The 20458-nt window shown below is 44.5% G+C and overlaps 2 protein-coding genes across 4 annotated transcripts; both read left to right on the forward strand.

Annotated features, from left to right (window-relative positions):
* Positions 1-557: 557 nt before the first annotated feature.
* On the forward strand, positions 558-8506 carry LOC115113855 (toll-like receptor 4). Its single transcript, XM_065012548.1, is given in 4 exon segments — positions 558-565; positions 4152-4330; positions 4333-4372; positions 8125-8506. Coding segments are annotated over 4 exon segments (609 nt in total).
* Positions 8507-12635: 4129 nt separating this feature from the next.
* On the forward strand, positions 12636-18757 carry LOC115113083 (zinc finger protein 883-like). 3 transcript variants are annotated; one of them, XM_029640306.2, is made up of 2 exons: positions 12636-12765; positions 14696-18757. In XM_029640306.2, exon 2 carries the CDS (start codon positions 14838-14840, stop codon positions 16488-16490), a length of 1653 nt encoding a protein of 550 aa, XP_029496166.1. In that variant the 5' UTR covers positions 12636-12765; positions 14696-14837; the 3' UTR covers positions 16491-18757. The 3 variants fall into 3 exon arrangements, with proteins under 3 accessions (XP_029496166.1, XP_029496167.1, XP_064868810.1); XM_029640307.2 differs by lacking the exon at positions 12636-12765 and adding an exon at positions 12795-13720; XM_065012738.1 differs by lacking the exon at positions 12636-12765 and adding an exon at positions 12795-13715.
* The last annotated feature ends 1701 nt before the right edge of the window (positions 18758-20458 follow it).

Genomic DNA, 20458 nt, shown 5'->3' on the forward strand with positions numbered 1-20458 from the left:
CCTATCCCAACCTCGGACGCATCCACCTCCACTATGAACGCCAAAGAGGGATCCGGATGAGCCAGCATGGGAGCCGAGGTAAACAGAACCTTCCGGTGACCAAAAACCCTGTCCACCTCAGCCGACCACTGCAGTCGCACCGGTCCCCCATTCAGCAGTGAGGTAATGGGAACCGCTACCTGACCAAAACCCCGGATAAACCTCCGGTAGTAGTTGGAAAACCCTAGAAACCACTACACTTTACCGTGGTGGGAGTCGGCCAATTACGCACGGCTGAAATGCGGTCACTCTCCATCTCCACCCCTGAAGTAGAAATGCGGTACCCTAGGAAGGAGACGGACTGTTGGAAGAACAGACATTTCTCAGCCTTGACGTACAAGTCATGCTCCAACAGTCGACCAAGCACCCTGCGCACCTGTGACACATGCTCGGCGTGTGTAGCGGAGTATATCAGAATGTCATCAATATACACCACTACACCCTGCCCATGCAGGTCCCGGAAAATCTCGTCTACAACTGCCTGGAAGACTGATGGGGCATTCATCAACCCGTACGGCATGACGAGGTAGTCATAGTGCCCTGAGGTGGGTGATTAAGAAGCTACTTCTCTCCAGGAAAAACATCAGGGACAGACTGATATTCTGCAAAAGGTACAGAGATTGGACTGCTGATGACTGGGGTAAAGTAATTTCTCTGATGAATCCCCTTTCCGATTGTTTGGGGTATCCAGAAAAAAGCTTGTCCGGAGAAGACAAGGTGAGCGCTACCATCTGTCCTGTGTCATGCCAACAGTAAAGCATCCTGAGACCATTCATGTGTGGGTTGCTTCTCAGCCAAGGGAGTGGGCTCACTCACAATTTTGCCTAAGAACACAGCCATGAATAAAGAATGGTACCAACACATCCTCCGAGAGCAACTTCTCCCAACCATCCAGGAACAGTTTGGTGATGAACAATACCTTTTCCAGCATGATGGAGCACCTTGCCATAAGGCAAAAGTGATAACTAAGTGGCTCGGGGAACAAAACATTGATATTTTGGGTCCATGGCCAGGAAACTCCCCAGACCTTAATCCCATTGATAATTTGTGGTCAAACCTCAAGAGACGTGTGGACAAACAAAACCCCACAAATTCTGGCAAACTCCAAGCATTGATTATGCAAGAATGGGCTGCCATCAGTCAGGATGTGGCCCAGAATTTAATTGAAAGCATGCCAGGTCTTGCAGAGGTCTTGAAAAAGAACGGTCAACACTGCAAATATTGACTCTTTGCATCAACGTCATGCAATTGTCAATAAAAGCCTTTGACACTTGTGAAATGCTTATAATTATACTTCAGTATTCCTTAGTAACATCTGACAAAAATATCTAAAGACACTGAAGCAGCAAACTTTGTGGAAATTCATATTTGTGTCATTCTCAAAACTTTTGGCCACGACTGTACAGTAGTTATTGCCAAAATAATGAAAACAGTGGGCCATTTTAGTCAACTAAAAGCCGGTTCATTTTAGTCACATCACATTTGTATTGCCTCATTAACCTATAGTAAACATAAATCACTGACTTCCATGTGCACAAACAAACATAGCCTTGTCCTACCAACATATTTGTCTGCATAACATCCTATTCTCTTCCCAACCACAGAAATATGACAAACATATATAAGAAACAAATATCTGGCCATGTAATTTCCTAATTCAGCTTACATAGATATTGCACATTACATACAACACAAACAGACACATACAAGCGCAGAGAGAGAGATTCACGATCATGAGATGGTGCTGCAAAGTATTGGCAAAATAAACTCAGCAAAAAAAGAAATGTCCCCTTCAGAACCCTGTCTTTCAAAGATAATTCGTAAAAATCCAAATAACTTCACAGATCTTCATTGTAAAGGGTTTAAACATGATTTCCCATGCTTGTTCAATGAACCATAAACAATTAATGAACATGCACCTGTGGAACGGTCATTAAGACACTAACAGCTTACAAACGGTAGGCATTGAGGTCACAGTTATGAATACTTAGGACACTATAAAGAGGCCTTTCTACTGACTCTGAAAAACACCAAACGAAAGATGCCCAGGGTCCCTGCTCATCTGCATAAATGTGCCTTAGGCATGCTGCAAGGAGGCATGAGGACTGCAGATGTGACCAGGGCAATAAATTGCAATGTCCGAACTATGAGACGCCTAAGACAGCACTACAGGGAGACAGGACGGGCAGGTGATCGTCCTCGCAGTGGAAGACCACGTGTAACAACACCTGCATAGGATTGGTACATCCGAACATCACACCTGCGGGACAGGTACAGGATGGCATCAACAACTGCCCGAGTTACACCAGGAACGCACAATCCCTCCATCAGTGCTCAGACTATCCGCAATAGGCTGAGAGAGGCTAGACTAAGGGCTTGTAGGCCTGTTGTAAGGCAGGTCCTCACCAGACATTACCGGACTGGCAAAAAGTGCTCCTCACTGACAAGTCGCGGTTTTGTTTCACCAGGGGTGATGGTCGGATTCGCGTTTATCGCCGAAGGAATGAGCATTACACCGAGGCCTGTACTCTGGAGCAGGATCGATTGAGGTGCAGGGTCCGTCATGGTCTGGGGCGGTGTGTCACAGCATCATCGGACTGAGCTTGTTGTCATTGCAGGCAATCTCAACGCTGTGTGTTACAGGGAAGACATCCTCCTCCCTCATGTGGTACCCTTCCTGCAGGCTCATCCTGACATGACCCTCCAGCATGACAATGCCATCATCCATACTGCTCGTTCTGTGCGTGATTTCCTGCAAGACAGCAATGTCAGTGTTCTGCCATGGCCAGCGAAGAGGCCGGATCTCAATCCCTTTGAGCATGTCTGGGACCTGTTGGATCGGAGGGTGAGGGCTAGGGCCATTCCCCCCAGAAATGTCCGGGAACTTGCAGGTGCCTTGGAGGAAGAGTGGGGTAACAACTCACAGCAAGAACTGGCAAATCTGGTGCAGTCCATGAGGAGGAGATGCACTGCAGTACTTAATGCAGCTGGTGGCCACACCAGATACTGACTGTTACTTTTGATTTTGACCCCCCTCTGTTCAGGGACACATTATTCCATTTATGTTAGTCACATGTCTGTGGAACTTGTTCAGTTTTTGTCTCAGTTGTTGAATCTTGTTATGTTCATACAAATATTTACACATGTTAAGTTTGCTGAAAATAAACGCAGTTGACAGTGAGAGGACATTTCTTTTTTTACTGAGTTTAGTATGGGTTGCACCTCTGTCACTTGGTCACGTAATTGTCATTACTTTTGTTATCAGAATTCCACAGCCACACTGATGTCCAAAAGTAGAATGGGAGGTAATGACTGTTTCGCCCAGTGATGTAGTATAGTCACTTAACCTTGAGTCCGAATCGAGTCCTAAGTCCCCTGGTGTTCGAGTCCGAGTCACCAATGGTCGAGTCACAAGTCGAGTAAATGGTTTGCTATCCATTTTCCTTTCTTTCTATGCCACCAAATGTTTAAATATAGGTTACTGGTAATGTTACCAGGTCCACGTTCAGTTATAAAATGTTGTTGAACGTTGCAGATAGAAATTACACTAATAGAGCCAACGTTATTCCTTATCCATAAAAAGAGATGCATGTTTGTTCTACACAGCATATTTCTATCTGAAAATTCCAAAATGTTGGGTCCTGCTGAACGCACCCCAGGTTGTTTGCTATAACTAGCTAATGAGGTAACATGACTGAACAAGGTGAAACCTAAGCAAGTAGTTAACTGCCCGGTCCACCAGTAGCTTAGTTTTAGAATGGCCTGCAATAATCTTTATGAATGTAAAATGCGGCCCGTCAATGCATGATAGAAAAAAATGTAGCACCAGTATTATGGGTCATATCTCTTAAACCGCAATGGCTAGAATCAAGCCATTTTCTCTGAGGAAAAGAGGCTCATAGGTTTATGTTGGCTACAGAACCTGGCTATGAAATGCAGTGGGGAAAGTGGGAGGGTTGAGCGAGACTACAAATTCAAAAACGTTCTGTAGTCAAGGGATAGTAAAACATAGCTAGACTGCTGTTAAACCATTAAACTTAATGCTGCTATTGTTTTTAATTTCTTAAAGCAGCTTGTGTTTCTTAACCAGGCAAAGGGTAGCTAACTACAAGGCTGGTGGTACCCATCTTTGATGTGGTTTTTATTCTGGTATTGTCAGCATTGGCCTACAAATTCCAGTTCTACCAGCATTACTTCTGTGTTTTGTTGAGAGGCTACAAGGTCTCCCGCCAGCAGGAATGCCCTTACGATGCTTTTGTGATCTACTCCAGCAAGGATGAGGCCTGTGTGATGGAATAGTGGAGAACCTTGAGAAAGGAGTCCCTCCTATTCAGTGGTGTAGTGGAAGTAATTTTTCAGTGGGCATCGCATATAATAACTTCTTAATCCCCAGGATGCATATCAAAGCAGTGTAGTGGAGGTATACGAGGTATCAATTAATAAGGCGATGTAACAGATCAGAATGTTTTGCTTAAAATGATAATAAACTATTATTTCTTCACATTTTCAGTGCAGCAATGTGCACACGGTGGTAGGCCTAGAACGGTGTTAATGTCCCAAAATGCAATTTTGAGGAAAATCCTGTTGTCACGACTCCCACCGAAGGTGGCTCCTCTTCCTGTTCGGGTGGCGCTCGGCGGTCATCGTCACCGGTCTACTAGCTGCCACCGATCCCTTTTCCATTTTCTGTTGGTTTTATCTTATTGGTTACACCTGTTTTGTGTTTAGGTTTTAGTTGGGCTATTTAAGCCGGTAACGCCTGCTGTTTGTGCGGGCTCATTTTTCCTCTGTTCATGTTTGTGGTTGTGTGATTTCCTTTGTTTTTCTCCGGACTGGTTGGGTCCAGGTTTTGGGCCGGTCTTATTATTGCGCCTGGTGTTTGGCGTGACCATTTTCCCTGCGCTGGAATAAAACATTGTTCTCTACCCTCTGCTTCCTGTGCCTGACTCCGCACCCACTACGCATAGAGTGCGTGACAGTAGCCCGCACCACGGCATGGAGTCAGCAGGAGCAGCGGCCACCCCCCTTCCATCGATGGAGGAGCACGTCCTCCATCATACCACCATCCTCCATTGGATTGGGTCTGCGATGGACCAGATGATGGAGAGAAAGGACCGATGGGAGAGGAGTGGTCTCCCCACCTCGCCTCCAGCTCCTCCGACGACTCAACCCACTCCTCCGGCGGCGTCCGGCTCCAGCTCACTTCGTCTTGCGCCCCCGAGGGAGTACAAAGCGAAACTATGATGTGGGGGACCGGGAGTTGTTAGCTGTGGTAAAGGCCCTGAAGGCGTGGAGACACTGGCTTGACCACCGTAATCTGGAGTATATCAGGGCAGCGAGGAGACTGAATCCTCATCAGGCAAGGTGGGCCATGTTTTTCACCAGATTTAGGTTTACTATCTTGTATAGACCAGGTTCCCTCAACACGAATGCCGACCCGCTGTCCCGTCTCTATGACACAGAGGATCGGCCCATCGATCCTACTCCCATCCTTCCAGCTTCAAGGCTGGTGGCACCGGTGGTATGGGAGGTGGAAGTGGACATTGAGCGGGCGTTACTGTTGGAACCTGCGCCTCCACAATGTCCTACAGGTCTTAAGTACGTGCCGCTTGGTGTCCGTGATCAATTGATTTGGTGGGCTCACACGTTACCCTCTTCGGGTCATCCTGGTGTGGCGAGGACAGTGCGGGGTCTTAGGGGGAAGTACTAGTGGCCCACCTTAGTTAGGGATGTGAGGTTCTATGTCTCTTCCTGTTCAGTGTGCGCTCAGAGTAAGGCTCTTAGGCACCTGCCTAGAGGGAAGTTACAGCCCCGTTCCACAACGGCCGTGGTCTCATCTGTCGGTGGACTTTCTTACCGGTCTTCCCCCGTCTCAGGGGAACACCACGATCCTGGTCGTTGTGGATTGGTTTTCTAACCCCTGCCGTCTCCTCCCGTTGCCCGGTCTCCCTATGGCCCTACAGACTGCGGAGGTCCTATTTAGCCACGTCTTCCGGCACTACGCCTGAGGACATTGTTTCTGATCGGGGTCCCCAGTTCACATCCCGAGTGTGGAGGGTGTTTATGGAACGTCTGGGGGTCTCGGTCAGCCTGACCTCGGGTTATCACCCCGAGAGTAATGGGCAGGTGGAGAGAGTGAACCAGGAGGTGGGTAGGTTTCTGCGGTCGTATTGCCAGGAACGGCCAGGAGAATGGGCGAGGTACGTCCCATGGGCGGAGGTGGCTCAGAACTCACTCCGCCACTCCATTTCAATGCGTGTTGGGCTACCAGCCGGTCCTGGCACCGTGGCATCAGAGTCAGACCGAGGCTCCTGCGGTGGAGGAGTGGGTGCAGCGCTCTAAGGAGACCTGGAGGGCTGTCCAGGAATCCCTCAAGCAAGCTGGTGGACGGCAGAAGAGGAGCGCTGACCACCACCGCAGTGAAGCCCCCGTGTTCGCACTGGGGGACAGGGTCTGGCTCTCGACCCAAAACCTGCCCCTCTGCCTGCCCTGCTGGAAGCTGAGGCCGCAGTGTGTGGGGCCTTTTAAAGTCCTGAGGAGGATTAACGAGGTGTGTTATAGATTACAACTCCCTTCTTACTATCGTATTAACCCCTCGTTTCATGTGTCTCTCCCCTGGCCGGTGGTAGCTGGTCCCCTGCAGGAGGGTTAGGTGCTGGACGTCCCTCCGCCCCCTCTGGACATCGAGGGGTCCCCGGTGGACACAGTACGTGCTGTTCTGGACTCTATACTCCGGTTGAGGGGCCTGCAGTACCTCGTGGACTGGGAGGGGTACGGTCCAGAGGAGAGGTGCTGGGTACCGGTGGGGGACATCTTGGATCCGTCACTGTTGAGGGATTTCCATCGACCTCCATCCAGATCGCCCTGCGCCTCGCCCTCAGGGTCGCCCTCGAGGCCTGTGTCAGCACGCTGCGGGAGCCGCACGTCAGGGAGGAGGTGTACTGTCACGACTCCCACCGAAGGTGGCTCCACTTCCTGTTCGGGCGGCGCTCGACGGTCGTCGTCACCGGTCTACTAGCTGCCACCGATCCCTTTTCCCTTTTCTGTTGGTTTTGTCTTATTGGTTACACCTGTTTCGTGTTTAGGTTTTAGTTGGGCTATTTAAGCCGGTAATGCCCGCCTGCTCTTTGTGCGGGCTTATTTTTCCTCTGTTCATGTTTGTGGTTGTGTGGTTGGGTCCAGGTTTTGGGCCGGTCTTATTATTGCGCCTGGTGTTTGGCGTGATCATTTTCCCTGCGCCGGAATAAAACATTTTCTTTACCCTCTGCTTCCTGCGCCTGACTCCGCACCCACTACGCATGACACCTGTTCCAAAATGTGCACCCCACATGCAAGCAGTTTCATGGACAGAGATGGAAATACACATAAGAAATTTAGAGAGGGGAGATCTAAAGATGCAACAACTATCATGGGTTGCTAATATGACTAGGATAATGCCTTTGGCTGCTAGACAATGAAAGAAAGTTGAAAGAAAAGCAATAGAACAGGAGAATGCAAATAAGAAAGTCTTTATAAGTAATTGACTCCACGGTTCTATGGTGAGACTTTGGCTAAAAGCTACTTCGAAGCAAGGTAAGAAATGCCTCATATATGAAGTAAAACATCCAAGTTTCAAACAATTTAAGGAACATAAAAAATATAGTGATGCTAATGATAGGCCTAACCATCTTCTTGTAGATGGAAAGGTTTTCCCAAAAACCTTATCAATGAAAAAAAAAAATCCTTATTATTATTATTATTATTCGATTTTTCCCAGATCTCAAAAGTGGTCTCCTGATGTGGTTTAAGCATTGTTGTGGACTTACAACATCCAATGTTGTTGTTTTTCTATTAAAAAATCTTAACTTTGAGAATGAAAACCTGAAATGTAAAAAAACAACAGTCAGCTTATTATCTGTTTCAACAGTAGGCCTACTATTAGCTTAGGTTGACCTGACTGTAAAAGACCAGTATGGGATTTATCATTAGATCATTCAGAGTGTGTCACTGTTTCTCATATAATTTTCACATGTAATTTTTGACACAGGGCACCTTTCATTCATTTGGGATTTATTTGGTACAATTTGAGTATACCCACTTCTCCAGGCACCCCTACACCATTGCTCCCATTCAACTGTGCATCCACGAGCGGGACTTTGAAGTGGGTAAGTCTACCACCTCCAACATCATAGACGAGGACATTATGGGTAGCCGCAAGGTCATCATGGAAGTGTCGCGCCACTTCATCAACAGCGCATGGTGTCGCTTTGAGTTTGATGTAGCTCAGTCCTGGCTGGTGCTGAAGGGCAACCCTATCATCACCATCATCATCATCATACTGGAGGATGTGGAGAAGAGGACCAAGAAAATGTTTGGGCTCCACAAATACTTGAAGAGGAACACTTACCTGAAATGGAGGGACAACCCCATCAGCAGCATGAGATTCTGGAGTCACCACAGGAAGGCTGTCATCTCAAAGACACAATAAACTGGTTCTGCATGTCATCATTTTCTGTGTCATATGCTCAGATATTGAGAAGTGAGTCTTTTAAGTTCCTAACCCTTTACTTAGGTTATACATTTAACATCAATTAATTGTATAATGACTTTTTTGATACAAGAGATTATTCAGTGATACAGTGCTTTATATCAGACTGTACTCACTGCAGTACTGCACATATGTACCTCCATTTTGTAATTTGTTGACTTACGACAATGTGATTGTAAAAAGGCATGACTGCTTATTCTTCTCTACATATTCACGTGGTCCAACTGAATTTTTTCGAATAAACACATGGGAATTTACAAACACTCTCCCTTTTTGCTCAGTTAACTACAGAATGCTGTTTTAATTCTCCGAGAGCAGTTTGACTACCAGAGAAATATGAAGTCCATAATATAGGCCAAGCAGGAGGATGAGAATTGTGGAAATCATGCATATTCCAGTTCTGTGAATGGCCTCATTGTCCTGGCACTGTAATACAAATGCTTCCATTTATAAGACAACGCCTGCAGTGAATGCATGCAAATGCAGGGACGTCCGGAGTCATTGACACCAAACCTATAGCTATCGGATTTCATCTATCAGATTGGTTGTTGTTTACAGGCAAGAATGTTGATGATGGTCTGAATAGTAAATACTTCCATTGGAAAAAAAGTTCATGAAAAAGATTACATACACAAAATCTGATTTTTTTGTTTGACGTGACTCGCCTACAGACAGAGGGCTCTAGCAGCTGATTTACCATAGACACACACATCAAGTGCCAAAAAATGTGTGTGCGAGAGAGATAACGTGTGACAGAGAACAACCCATTAGAGAGCTGGCCACCCCTGCAGAGAAGCCAGTAGAACAGTCCACCTCAAATCCTGACCATAGCCTCGACATCACAGCAGGACAGATAAATTAAGCCCAGGGCATCCCAACCCCTGTGTCAGCCCCCCTGTAAGCCCTCCTGACAACCCCTCCAAAAATGTCCTCATGTATGCTACCTATATGCCCCCAGTAGAATCCCCATACTTTAATGAAGACAGCTTCTCCATCCTAGAGAGGGAGATCAACCATTTCCAGGCCCAGGTACATGTACTAGTCTGTGGTGCCCTAAATGGCAGCACTGGACAAGAACCTGACACTCTCAGCACACAGGAAACAAACACCTACCTGGAGGTGACAGTATTCCCTCCAAAATATGCCCCCCCTAGACACAACTACGACAAAACAACCAACAAAAATGGGTCAAAACTCCTGCAGCTCTGTCACAAGCTGGGTCTGTACATAGTCAATGGTAGGCTTCGAGGAGACTCCTATGGTAGGTACACCGACAGCTCATCCCTTGGCAGTAGTTACTGTATATTACTTCACCACTGAACTCAACCCAGAATCTCTCAGAGCGTTCACAGTCAGACAACTAACACCCCTATCAGATCACAGCAAAATCACGGTCTACCTGAACAGAGCAATACTCAACCATGAGGCATCAAAACCAAAGTAACTACACAATATTAAGAAATGCTATAGATGGAAGGAAAGTAGTGTAGAAACCTACCATAAAACAACTAGGCAACAACGAATTCAATCCCTTTTAGACAACTTCCTGGACAAAACATTTCACTGTAATAGTGAAGGTGTAAACATGGCAGTAGAAAGCCTAAACAGTATATTTGAACTTTCAGCTTCCCTATCAAACATTTCAAGAAGACAACCTAAGTACATTAACAAAAATGACAAATTGTTTGATGAAGAATGTAAAAACCTAAGAAAGAAATTGAGAAACCTATCCAACCAAAAACATAGAGACCAAGAAAACCTGAGTCTATGCCTTCACTTTGGTGAATCACTAAAACAATACAGAAATACACTATGTGAAAAAAAGGAAAGCACGTCAGAAATCAGCTCAATGTAATTGAAGAATCCATCAAATCTAACCACTTTTGGGAAAGTTGGAACACACTAAACAAACAACAACACGAAGAGTTATCCATCCAAAACGGAGATACCAATCTTATACCAATCTTTTTGGTCTATAACAAAGAACAAATAGCAAAAACATATCCATTATCAATTACAAATCTTAGAATCAGCTATTTAAGACTACCAGAACCCAGTGGATTTTCCAATTACATTGAATGAACTACAGGACAAAATACAAACCCTTAAACCCAAAAAGGTGTTGATGGTATCCAACATGAAATGATAAAATATACAGACCACAAATTCCAATTGGCTATACTTAACTCTTTAACATCATCCTCAGCTCTGGCATCTTCCCCAATATTTGGAACCAAAGGACTGATAACCCCAATCTACAAATGTGGAGACAAATTTGACCCCAATAACTACCATGGGATATGTGTCAACAGCAACCTTGGGAAAATCCTCTGCATTATCATTAACAGCAGACTTGTACATTTCCTCAGTGAAAACAATGTACTGAGCAAATGTCAAATTGGCTTTTTACCAAATTACTGTACGACAGACCACATATTCACCCTGCACAGCCTAATTGACAAACAAACAAACCAAAACAAAAGCAAAGTCTTCTCATGCTTTGTTGACTTTAAAACAGTTTTGACTCAATTTGGCATGAGGGTCTGCTATACAAATTGATGGAAAGGGGTGTTGGAGAAAAACATACGACATTATAAAATCCATGTACACAAACAACACGTGTGTGGTTAAAATTGGCAAAAAACACACACATTTCTTTCCACAGGGCCGTGGGGTGAGACAGGAATGCAGCTTAAGCCCCACCCTCTTCAACATATATATCAACGAATTGGCGAGGGCACTATAACAGTCTGCAGTACCCGGCCTCACTCTACTAGAATCTGAAGTCAAATATCTACTGTTTGCTGATGATCTGGTGCTTCTGTCCCCAACCAAGGACGGCCTACAGCAGCACCTAGATCTTCTGCACAGATTCTGTCAGACCTGAGGCCCTGAAAGCAAATCTCAGTAAGACAAAAATAATGTTGATCCAAAAAAGGTCCAGTTGCCAGGACAAAAAATACAAATTCCACCTAGACACCATTGCCCTTGAGCACACAAAAAACTATACATACATCGGCCTAAACATCAGAGCCACAGGTAACTTCCACAAAGCTGTGAATGATCTGAGAGACAAAGCAAGAAGGGCCTTCTATGCTATCCAAAGGAACTTCAAATATGACATACCAATTAGGATCTGGCTAAAAATGCTTGAATCAGTTTTAGAACCCATTACCCTTTATGGTTGTGAGGTCTGGGGTCCGCTCACCAACCAAGAAATCACCAAATGGGACAAACATCAAATTGAGACACCAAATTGAAAATATCCCCTGTGTACAATGTAAACACCAAAAAAATGCATGCTGAGCAGAATTAGGCCAATACACGTTAATTATCAAAAATGACCACTGTGACTGACCTAATATAAAGTAAAGCTTTGACTATGTACAGACTTGCTATTGAGAAAGGTCGTCGAAGGCAGACCTGGCTCTCAAGAGAAGACAGGCTATGTGCACACTGCCCACAAAATGAGGTGGAAACTGAGCTGCACTTCCTAACCTCCTGCCAAATGTAGGACCATATTAGAGACACATATTTCCCTCAGATTACACAGATCCACAAAGAATTAAAAAACAAATCCAATTTTGATAAACTCCCATATCCATTGGGTGAAATACCACAGCCATCACAGCAGCAAGATTTGTGACCTGTAGACACAAGAAAGGGGCAACCATCGTAAATAGAACCCATATTTATGTTTATTTATTTTTCAATTTTTCCTTTAAGTATTTGCACATCGTTACAACACTGTATATGGACATAATATTATTTTGGAATATTTACTGTTCACTTTTTTATTGTTTATTTAACTTTTGTTAAATCAATTTCACTTGCTTTAGCAATGTAAACATATGTTCCCAATGCCAATGAAGCCCATTGAATTGAAATTGAACAGAGAGAAGGACACAGGTAGTGAAGGCAACTTCGTAAATTTACAGTAGAGGCAGTCGGCATTGTATTACTCCGGGGCTATAGGGGGCAGTCTTGATTGCATATGCCAGTGACAAGCTACAACGCATTCGCTAATGCGCTCCAACGTTGTTGGCGCCAGAAGGAAGATCAGTGGCGCCAGCTCTACAGAAAGAGAGAGGAAGACATTGCAGACAGTCGCAGGCAGCAAGGAGCTAGCTATCGGTTGTGCAGAGCCCATAAACATTTTTTCATCACCTAGCTAGTTAACATAACCAGAAGACAAAAAGGTGGGTACCCGCAGACCTACACGAATTAAACTCACAATCAGCTGTCGAGGTTGATTGTTTTGTGTTATTTAGGTTGCGTATTAACAGGCTGTACAATCAGGTGATCATTTTGTATGTTTTAAATTCAATTAATTTATAGATTCATTACTTTTGCACAAATTGAAAATATGCCACTATGAAATGTCAATGATTCACCCCAGTGATAGTACCAAGAAAATGACAGTCGGACCCCGTACGGACTTAGTTATAGCTGGCTAGGAAGATAGCCGGCTAGTTAGCGTGAAGTCGCGGCTAAGTAGCCTGCTACCAGAGTACGCTAGCGCGGTAGCTAGCGAGGCTAGGCCATATTGTATGTGAGCTGGAAATATACTCCTGCAATGCTGTCTCATCTCGAGTATATATTTGGGTAACTTGATGCTCGAGCGTTCTCAATCTTACAATACATGGGTCAATTAACTGTAAATTATACAGATATTTGTCCTGTGTTGTATTATTTCTAAGGAATTTGAGAAGTGTTTTGTTATGCATTGTTGATTATATAAGATGGGGTCGCCTTTCCCGGGCTTTTTAGCGACGCGAACACTCCTCGCCCGGATAATGTTAGCCATCTTTGTTTCAGGTTGATTTATCGGATTATAGTGAAAACAATACCCCTTCTACACATCGGTGTGGCATATTTGTGTTGTATACAAAATAGTGTTCTGCTCGTGTAGCTCAATTTACTTGAATAAGGAATGTGCAGTGCTTTTTGAAACCCCCTTGTAGTTCTGAAATGCGCTGTGAAGGGCGGTACTTAGCGTAGTGGCAGCCATCTTATGCTTATTCCTGGCTAACTGGAAAGTGGTGGTGTGGCAAAGACAAGATGGCCTGTTAAAACTGCGCACAAGCTCAGGGATAATTTCCGCATTCGTGATTGTGTTCCTAACCATTGAAAAATGACTTGGGTGCATGTAAGGTTTGTTGCATGTTCGATGGGAACTCTTGTTTTGATGATCAAAACAAGCCAGCTAGTTGTCAGCTACTAAGCTAGTTAGCGCGCTATCTTGGCAAACATTAGCCGCTAACAATGCTGTGTCGTCGTTAAGTTGTTTTCCCCCTACCGTAGCCAGCTAACTAGCGGGCTAATGTTGGCTATGTAGCCAATATGGTAAATGTTGTCTTCCGTTGGCTAGCTAGCTAAACACTGCGTTTACACTATTGTCATGCCATTTCAAATAATGTGTAAATAACTTGTGGCTTCTGTGAAGCCCGCGTGCATTGTCTTATCAAAAATCCGCGTGCCATGTCTTGTGCAATGAATGACTGTGCAAGAACCGATGACTTCCATTCTGCCTAGGTAGCCGCAGTTCTTGAGCTCAACTTGGGATAGCGATTTATAGCCATCTAATGAAGCATTAAGATTAATTTGAACTGTTTCAAATCTAATGTAAATTGGTGACATTTATATCCATTGTTAGAGGATGGTACACACCCGTGGCGTGGTCTCTGTTGTAGAATTAATACAAGTATTTTTTTTATCAGTTTGTGCTGTGTGTTGCCCTTGGTCCTCCTATCACTTGGCTAGTTAGCCGTAAATGAATTGCTAGTTGGTGGTCTTGGCTGGCTAGTTAGCTGGCTAATAACAACAAGTGTCATAGTGCAGAAGCTATGGCTCCATGGCGTGTTGGGTGTTTTCATGGGTTATATAGCACAAAAAACGAATATTATTCTTCATAGACAAGTTTTTCACACCAATCTCTGCAAAACAATACAGTAGTCCAAATATAATTGGTTTTTAAGGAACACCAGCAGTCCTGTGCTTAGTATCAGTAGCATTGAATATGCCCCACAGTGCTACTGTTCATTAGCATGGAAACACTTCATTGAGATGTAAATGATCATTGTCACGTCATTTAATCCTAGCTGTATATTGTATTTTCTCCCCTGGCAGCCCTTTGTGACTGACTGCTGATCCAAGCACGACTACCAACCCGCTGTGCTCGCCATACTAAGTGGAGCTCTCTTACCCCCAAGTCCCTCTAAGCTTCTCGTCCAGCACAAAAACGGAGGTCGTCGGGCTGGAGTGTGTTCTGATGGCTGAGTCAGAGACTGAGTGTGACACACCCGGCCTTGACACGCTGGGGTCGGAGTGTGTCATCGCCCACAGCCAGGTTGACCTGCACTACGCAGCCGAGACTGAGATCATGACAGAGGAGAAACGCGGCCTGGAACTGGAGATCCACGGGGCCGACCTGGCCAAGATCGAGGGGCTCACCGCGGTGGCCTGTGTGGATGCCATGGTCACAGAGACGGACCATGACTATGTTACCAAGATGGACCACCATGGCGAGATCCAGTGCTTCACCATGGGGGGTGAGGGCAAGGGGGAGGCACTGCTGGGAGAGGTGCTGTTAAAAACTGAGACGGAGCATATGGTCAAGGTGGAGTCGGACCACGTGGGCGGCGAGCTGACGGTAGAGTCAGAGAATGGTGTGGTGATCCACGAGGCCCACGGCCTGCAGTGCAACGAGTGCGGCGAGATCTTCGGCAGCATGGCCGACCTGCACCTGCACTTCGAGATCCACAAGGCCACCAACCCTTACATCTGTGTGCACTGCGGCGAGAGCTTCGCTGTGGAGTCTAGCCTCAAGCAGCACATGAAGATCCATATGAAAGAGAAAGCGTACGCCACCACAGGCGTGGAGATGGTGGGCAAGGGGGTGATCGACACGTTCAACCTCAAGTCTCACCAGATGATCCACAGCCCAGAGAAGCCCCACCGTTGCTCTGAGTGCGGCAAGAGCTTTGCGGCAGCCATCACCCTGCGGGAGCATATGAAGATGCACTCGGAGGACAAGCCATATAAGTGCACCCAGTGCAGAAAGAGCTTCATCCGCCGGCGCCACCTCAAGAAGCACCAGGAGCTCCACGCCAGGGAGAAGCCCTTCACCTGTTCCCAGTGCGGAAAGGGCTTCACCACGTCCTCCAACCTGAAGCAGCACCAGAGGACCCATGCAGGGGACAAGCCCCACCGCTGCACGCAGTGTGGGAAGTGCTTTGCCGCTGCCTCCACCCTGCGGGAGCACCAGCGGATCCACTCAGGGGAGAAGCCCTACAAGTGCAACCAGTGCAGGAAGAGCTTTGTCCGCAAGCGCCACCTCAAGAAGCACCAGCAGGTCCACTCTGGTGGGAAACCCTACTCCTGCTCCCAGTGTGACAAGAGCTTTAACCACTCCTCTTCGCTCTCCCGGCACCACAAGGTCCACCTGGAGGCCCGCATCTACTCCTCTCCTCCCCAGGGCAAGGCCTTCTCCTACGGGTCCACTATGAAGCAACAGGCAAGGCTGCACCAGGGGGGAGGCAGAGGCGCGGGGGACAAACCGTACAGCTGCAACCACTGCGACAAGGGCTTCAATCATTCCTCCTCCCTATCCCGCCACCAAAGAGTGCACTCGGAGGGGAAAAGCTACACCTGTGGCCACTGTGGGAAGAGGTTCAACCACTCCTCTTCCCTGTCCAGGCACCAGCGTGTTCACCAGGAGGAGAAGCAGGTGCAGGTGCAGCAACAGGTGGTAGTGCAGCAACAGTACAGCGCTGTGCCCTCGACAAAGGGATTCCCCCACACCACCATCCTCAAACAGCGCATCCTGGCCAGCGAAAAGCCATACAGGTGCTCCCAGTGTGGTAAAGGCTTCAACCATTCATCCTCACTCTCCAGGCATCATAGGATCCACATAGACCAGTGAGCTTCTAGTACACACACGCAAACATAGTCTCGTACACACAGCCCTGGCTGACACCCACCCCTGTGATGTTTCTGTTCTACCAATCGGTCCCAAGCTCCAGACATGACACGACTACTGCGAATAAAACCAGGCCAGCTCTCACAGTAAACAGTGTAGAGGTCAGGAGCAAGGAGTTTGTCTTTGTGGAGCAGTCAAAACAAATGGACAATGACACAACAAAAATATCCCTTTTCAAGAGGAGGAAGAAATCATAAATAAAAGTTCTTGCCTGAACTTAAAAGGACTTATTATAACCCTTTACAGAGGAGCTGTTGACAAGTTCCTTGGACCTTTGAGATTAGTTTGTTTTCAATAAATTGTCTGATAGACATTTTGAATGAGCCTGCAATTCTCATTTGTGATTGTGCTTAAACGTTTGCTCTGGAGACCCTCTTTTTGATTGATTGTTTTAAAGAGATCAAATCTGATTTGATAATCTAGATCAGGTTTTCCTGAACTTGGCTCTGGACCGTTTTGGTTTTTGCCCTAGCACTACACATCTGATTCAAATAATCAAAGCCTGATGATGACTTTGTTATTTGAATTGGCTGTAGTGCTGGGGCAAAAACCAAAACGTGCACCTGGGGGGGCAGCAAAACAGTTTTGGAAACCCTGATCTACATGATAAAAATGTTATCTGACCAATGTAGTTATTTAATTCATACATAATACCCCCTTATCTTAGTGTGACCACTTACACGCTTTACTCTGAGAATTCAAGTCATGATGTAACTAACTGACCCGTATGGGGGCGTCTCACTGTATATGACTATATGGAGTGCTTTTCAAGATCTAACATTTGAGGTCAGTCTCCCACACTTGGCTACTGATGCAACATGCTATCAAGTCATACTATCTTGATGGCATAAATTAGCCATTTTGCTATTTTTTGGCCCCATCTTACCACCTCACCTGTAAACTCGTGAAAAATAAGAAATCCATGTAAATAATTGTTGATTTATCCTTTTATATATCTGTATAGGTGGCTAGTGTGCAGTTTTGTTCCAGAAATAGGACTTTTATTTATATAAAATTAGTAACATCCCCATAGTCTCCCCCCCCATCCGTTTTCATTTTATTCATTGTTTTTGTTTTAGGTGTTACAGAGCTACCAGGAAATGTTGCTACTGCTCTCTTATGTACATACAGTCAAATCTCGGATCTGGGGCTCCATCCAGTGTGACGCAGCTCCATGTGTATCAGGTAAAGTGGATGGGAATGTACCTAGTGACGTGGTCATACAGCTGAACAGACTGGAGAGCAATACTGCCTCGACAATTGTAGTGTGGGATGCAATTAAGTCGTGATGATAAGTGGACAAGATGCATCGCTTAAAAAAAAATAAAACCACCCGGTAGCTTTATTTGAAGTTGACTTGTGTCCTTTTTCATTGAGTCCCTAATGATTTCTGTGTTCCCGTACCAAATGTACATCATTGTTATTACAGATGGACTGGACTCAGGCGTTCGAGTCATTTTTTGCTTTGGAGACTCATTCGATTATCAGTGTATAGAATTATAGTTAGCTTCATAGGTCTTCACTCAGATGAGAACTTCTATTCTGAATAGATTTATTGTGTATACTAATCTATACGACTACAGGACTAGGTTGCTTTTACTGACACTTAATTTTGGACTTCCAGTTTATTTTTTTTGTGCAAATTCCATGGGATTGAGCTCTATTTACTGTTCTGTGTAAAAAAAAATCTATAAAAAAATAAACTTTTTTTTATGGTTTGGGTCATTTTCAAAGGATAAAATACATATACTGTTATGGGAGGGAATGATATTTTGAGCATTTTCTTTTCCCCCTTTTGAAAAACATTTATGCTTCAAACCATAGCATAGGCTTATTCCTTGTGTTAGATAGGTGCCTTATTGCATGCTATGTAGAAATGTATGCTGAGCTGTCGACTCTTTTGTTATTGTTTTTTTTGTTATTCATACTAACTTACTCCAACATTTTAAGATGTCATTACTTTCAGTCTTCTATGTATATTACCATGTGTTTACACACATCATTTTCATTTAATTTTCTCTCCTGTCTTTGTTGATTGGCCTCAATGTAGGTTTTCTTATTGAAGCTTAATTAAGGAAAATACATTTAGTTACAATGTCATCGATCCATATAGGGCTCTGCTTTCTGTAGAGGCCCCAGCCAGCCCCACCTTTCCCCCAGATCTCTGAGTGGAACATATGGACAAATAAAGGTTGACTGTCAACATCGCATCAACAGTTTCTTGTCTGATTCCTGATTCTGTCATTTTGATATATAAATATAACACTTTGAAATGACACCCACAGACTTCCCATTTACATATTGACTCAGTTTGGGATGCCATAAAAATACAATAGTGGGCCATTTGAAAACTACCACTTACAACTATTTGATGTGAGAATTTATGAATTGTTTAAGTGATAATGTTTTCGCCTCCTCCCCACAGACTACTGTAAGCATCAGCTCATTTGGTCTTGATTTTTCAGACACATGCCTACATTTGAGTCCACTTGGGGGCAGCCTTACGTAAAGTAACACTCCAGTGAAAATCTAATTTTTTAAAGCTCATATTCTGTTTTCTCATTTCCAAATGTTCTGAACTCGTCCCTTGTAGTTGTGGCCAAAGTATAAATTAGAGCAAATACTCAACCATCTGAAACTTGTTTTTGAAGAAAGAAAAAAACGTTTTTAAAAATGCTTGAAATTTGTTACTAGCATTCATGACTAGCTAGTAGCTAGCTAACAACAAAAATAACAAAGCAATGGACAGAAATGACTCACGCTTGTAAAATAATCATTCTGCATTTATTTCTGTTGTAGTATTTCTGTTGTAGTTAAATGCTCTAGTAGTTCCATCATGTTTCCAAATCCTGAATCCATCTATACTATCCTGAATCCATCTATACTGACTACAGGCATTAGAAAGTGGTACTTACTGTTGTCTCGTTTTGTAGGCTAAGAATGGCCTAAAACTTTGCATCGTCTAATTCATGAAAACGTGGTCATATAAGATATATATTACAATGTATACGTGTTTCCGAGGGAATTAACTTACCATATGCCGGTTTTCAACTTATTTGATGGACAAGAAGAAGTACGAATCAGAAAAGTTACTTAACTACTGAATGAACTCTATCTTCCACCAGCTGTGTATGTCCCACTTTCAACACCTTGCCAGTCTACAAAAAAAATAATTTGGGGCTTTTTCAAAAAGCACTGTTAGTAAAACCACAAAGTAATCTAATATAAAACAAATCAAACATCCTGTAAGTCCTCAACTCAAACAGGCAGGAGTCACAAGCACGCTAATGAGGCTGCAGGATGTCTTACTGCTTGAGCGTCAAATATTTTGATAAAAGGCATCTGGTATGAGCAAATCAGTACACAAATATAATTTCAGAAAGGCAAGTTTGGAGTTTGTAGCTAATTTGAATAACCAAGTGTATGCACGTCTCATTGGCTGAGCTGTATTTGCTCAAACCACTGTTATTTCCCCACAGGCCAAGGGGCACAGAAAACCTGCTTTTTTTCTATTAAATCCATGTTGTTATACATTTTTGGTAAATATTTCATTGAAATCTGGAACACAGGGCAGATACTTTAAGAGCTGGATTCAATCTGTATCACAGAAGATCCACCTTAAAATGTGAAGGTAATTTCTGATTGGGCTGACATATGCAGCATTTACCTCGAATGCATTCCCCCGAATGCGGGAAAATGTGGCAGCATGACATTTTGTCAGCCGGTTATTGTTATGCAAAATACTGCCGGTCACAAGGTTAGGCTAATTAACATAAACACATTTAGTATCAAATCAAATTTGATTTGTCACATACACATGGTTAGCAGATGTTAATGCGAGTGTAGCGAAATGTTTGTGCTTCTAGTTCCGACAATGCAGTAATATCCAAGGAGTAATCTAACCTAACAAT

This window comes from Oncorhynchus nerka, linkage group LG28 (genome assembly GCF_034236695.1).
Source record: "Oncorhynchus nerka isolate Pitt River linkage group LG28, Oner_Uvic_2.0, whole genome shotgun sequence".
In the NCBI taxonomy this organism is placed as follows: Eukaryota; Metazoa; Chordata; class Actinopteri; order Salmoniformes; family Salmonidae; genus Oncorhynchus; species Oncorhynchus nerka.

What these genes read in the sequence shown, in the direction of transcription:
- LOC115113083 (XM_029640306.2), top strand. Translation starts at nt 14,838, where the DNA reads ATGGCTGAGTCAGAGACTGAGTGTGACACACCCGGCCTTGACACGCTG.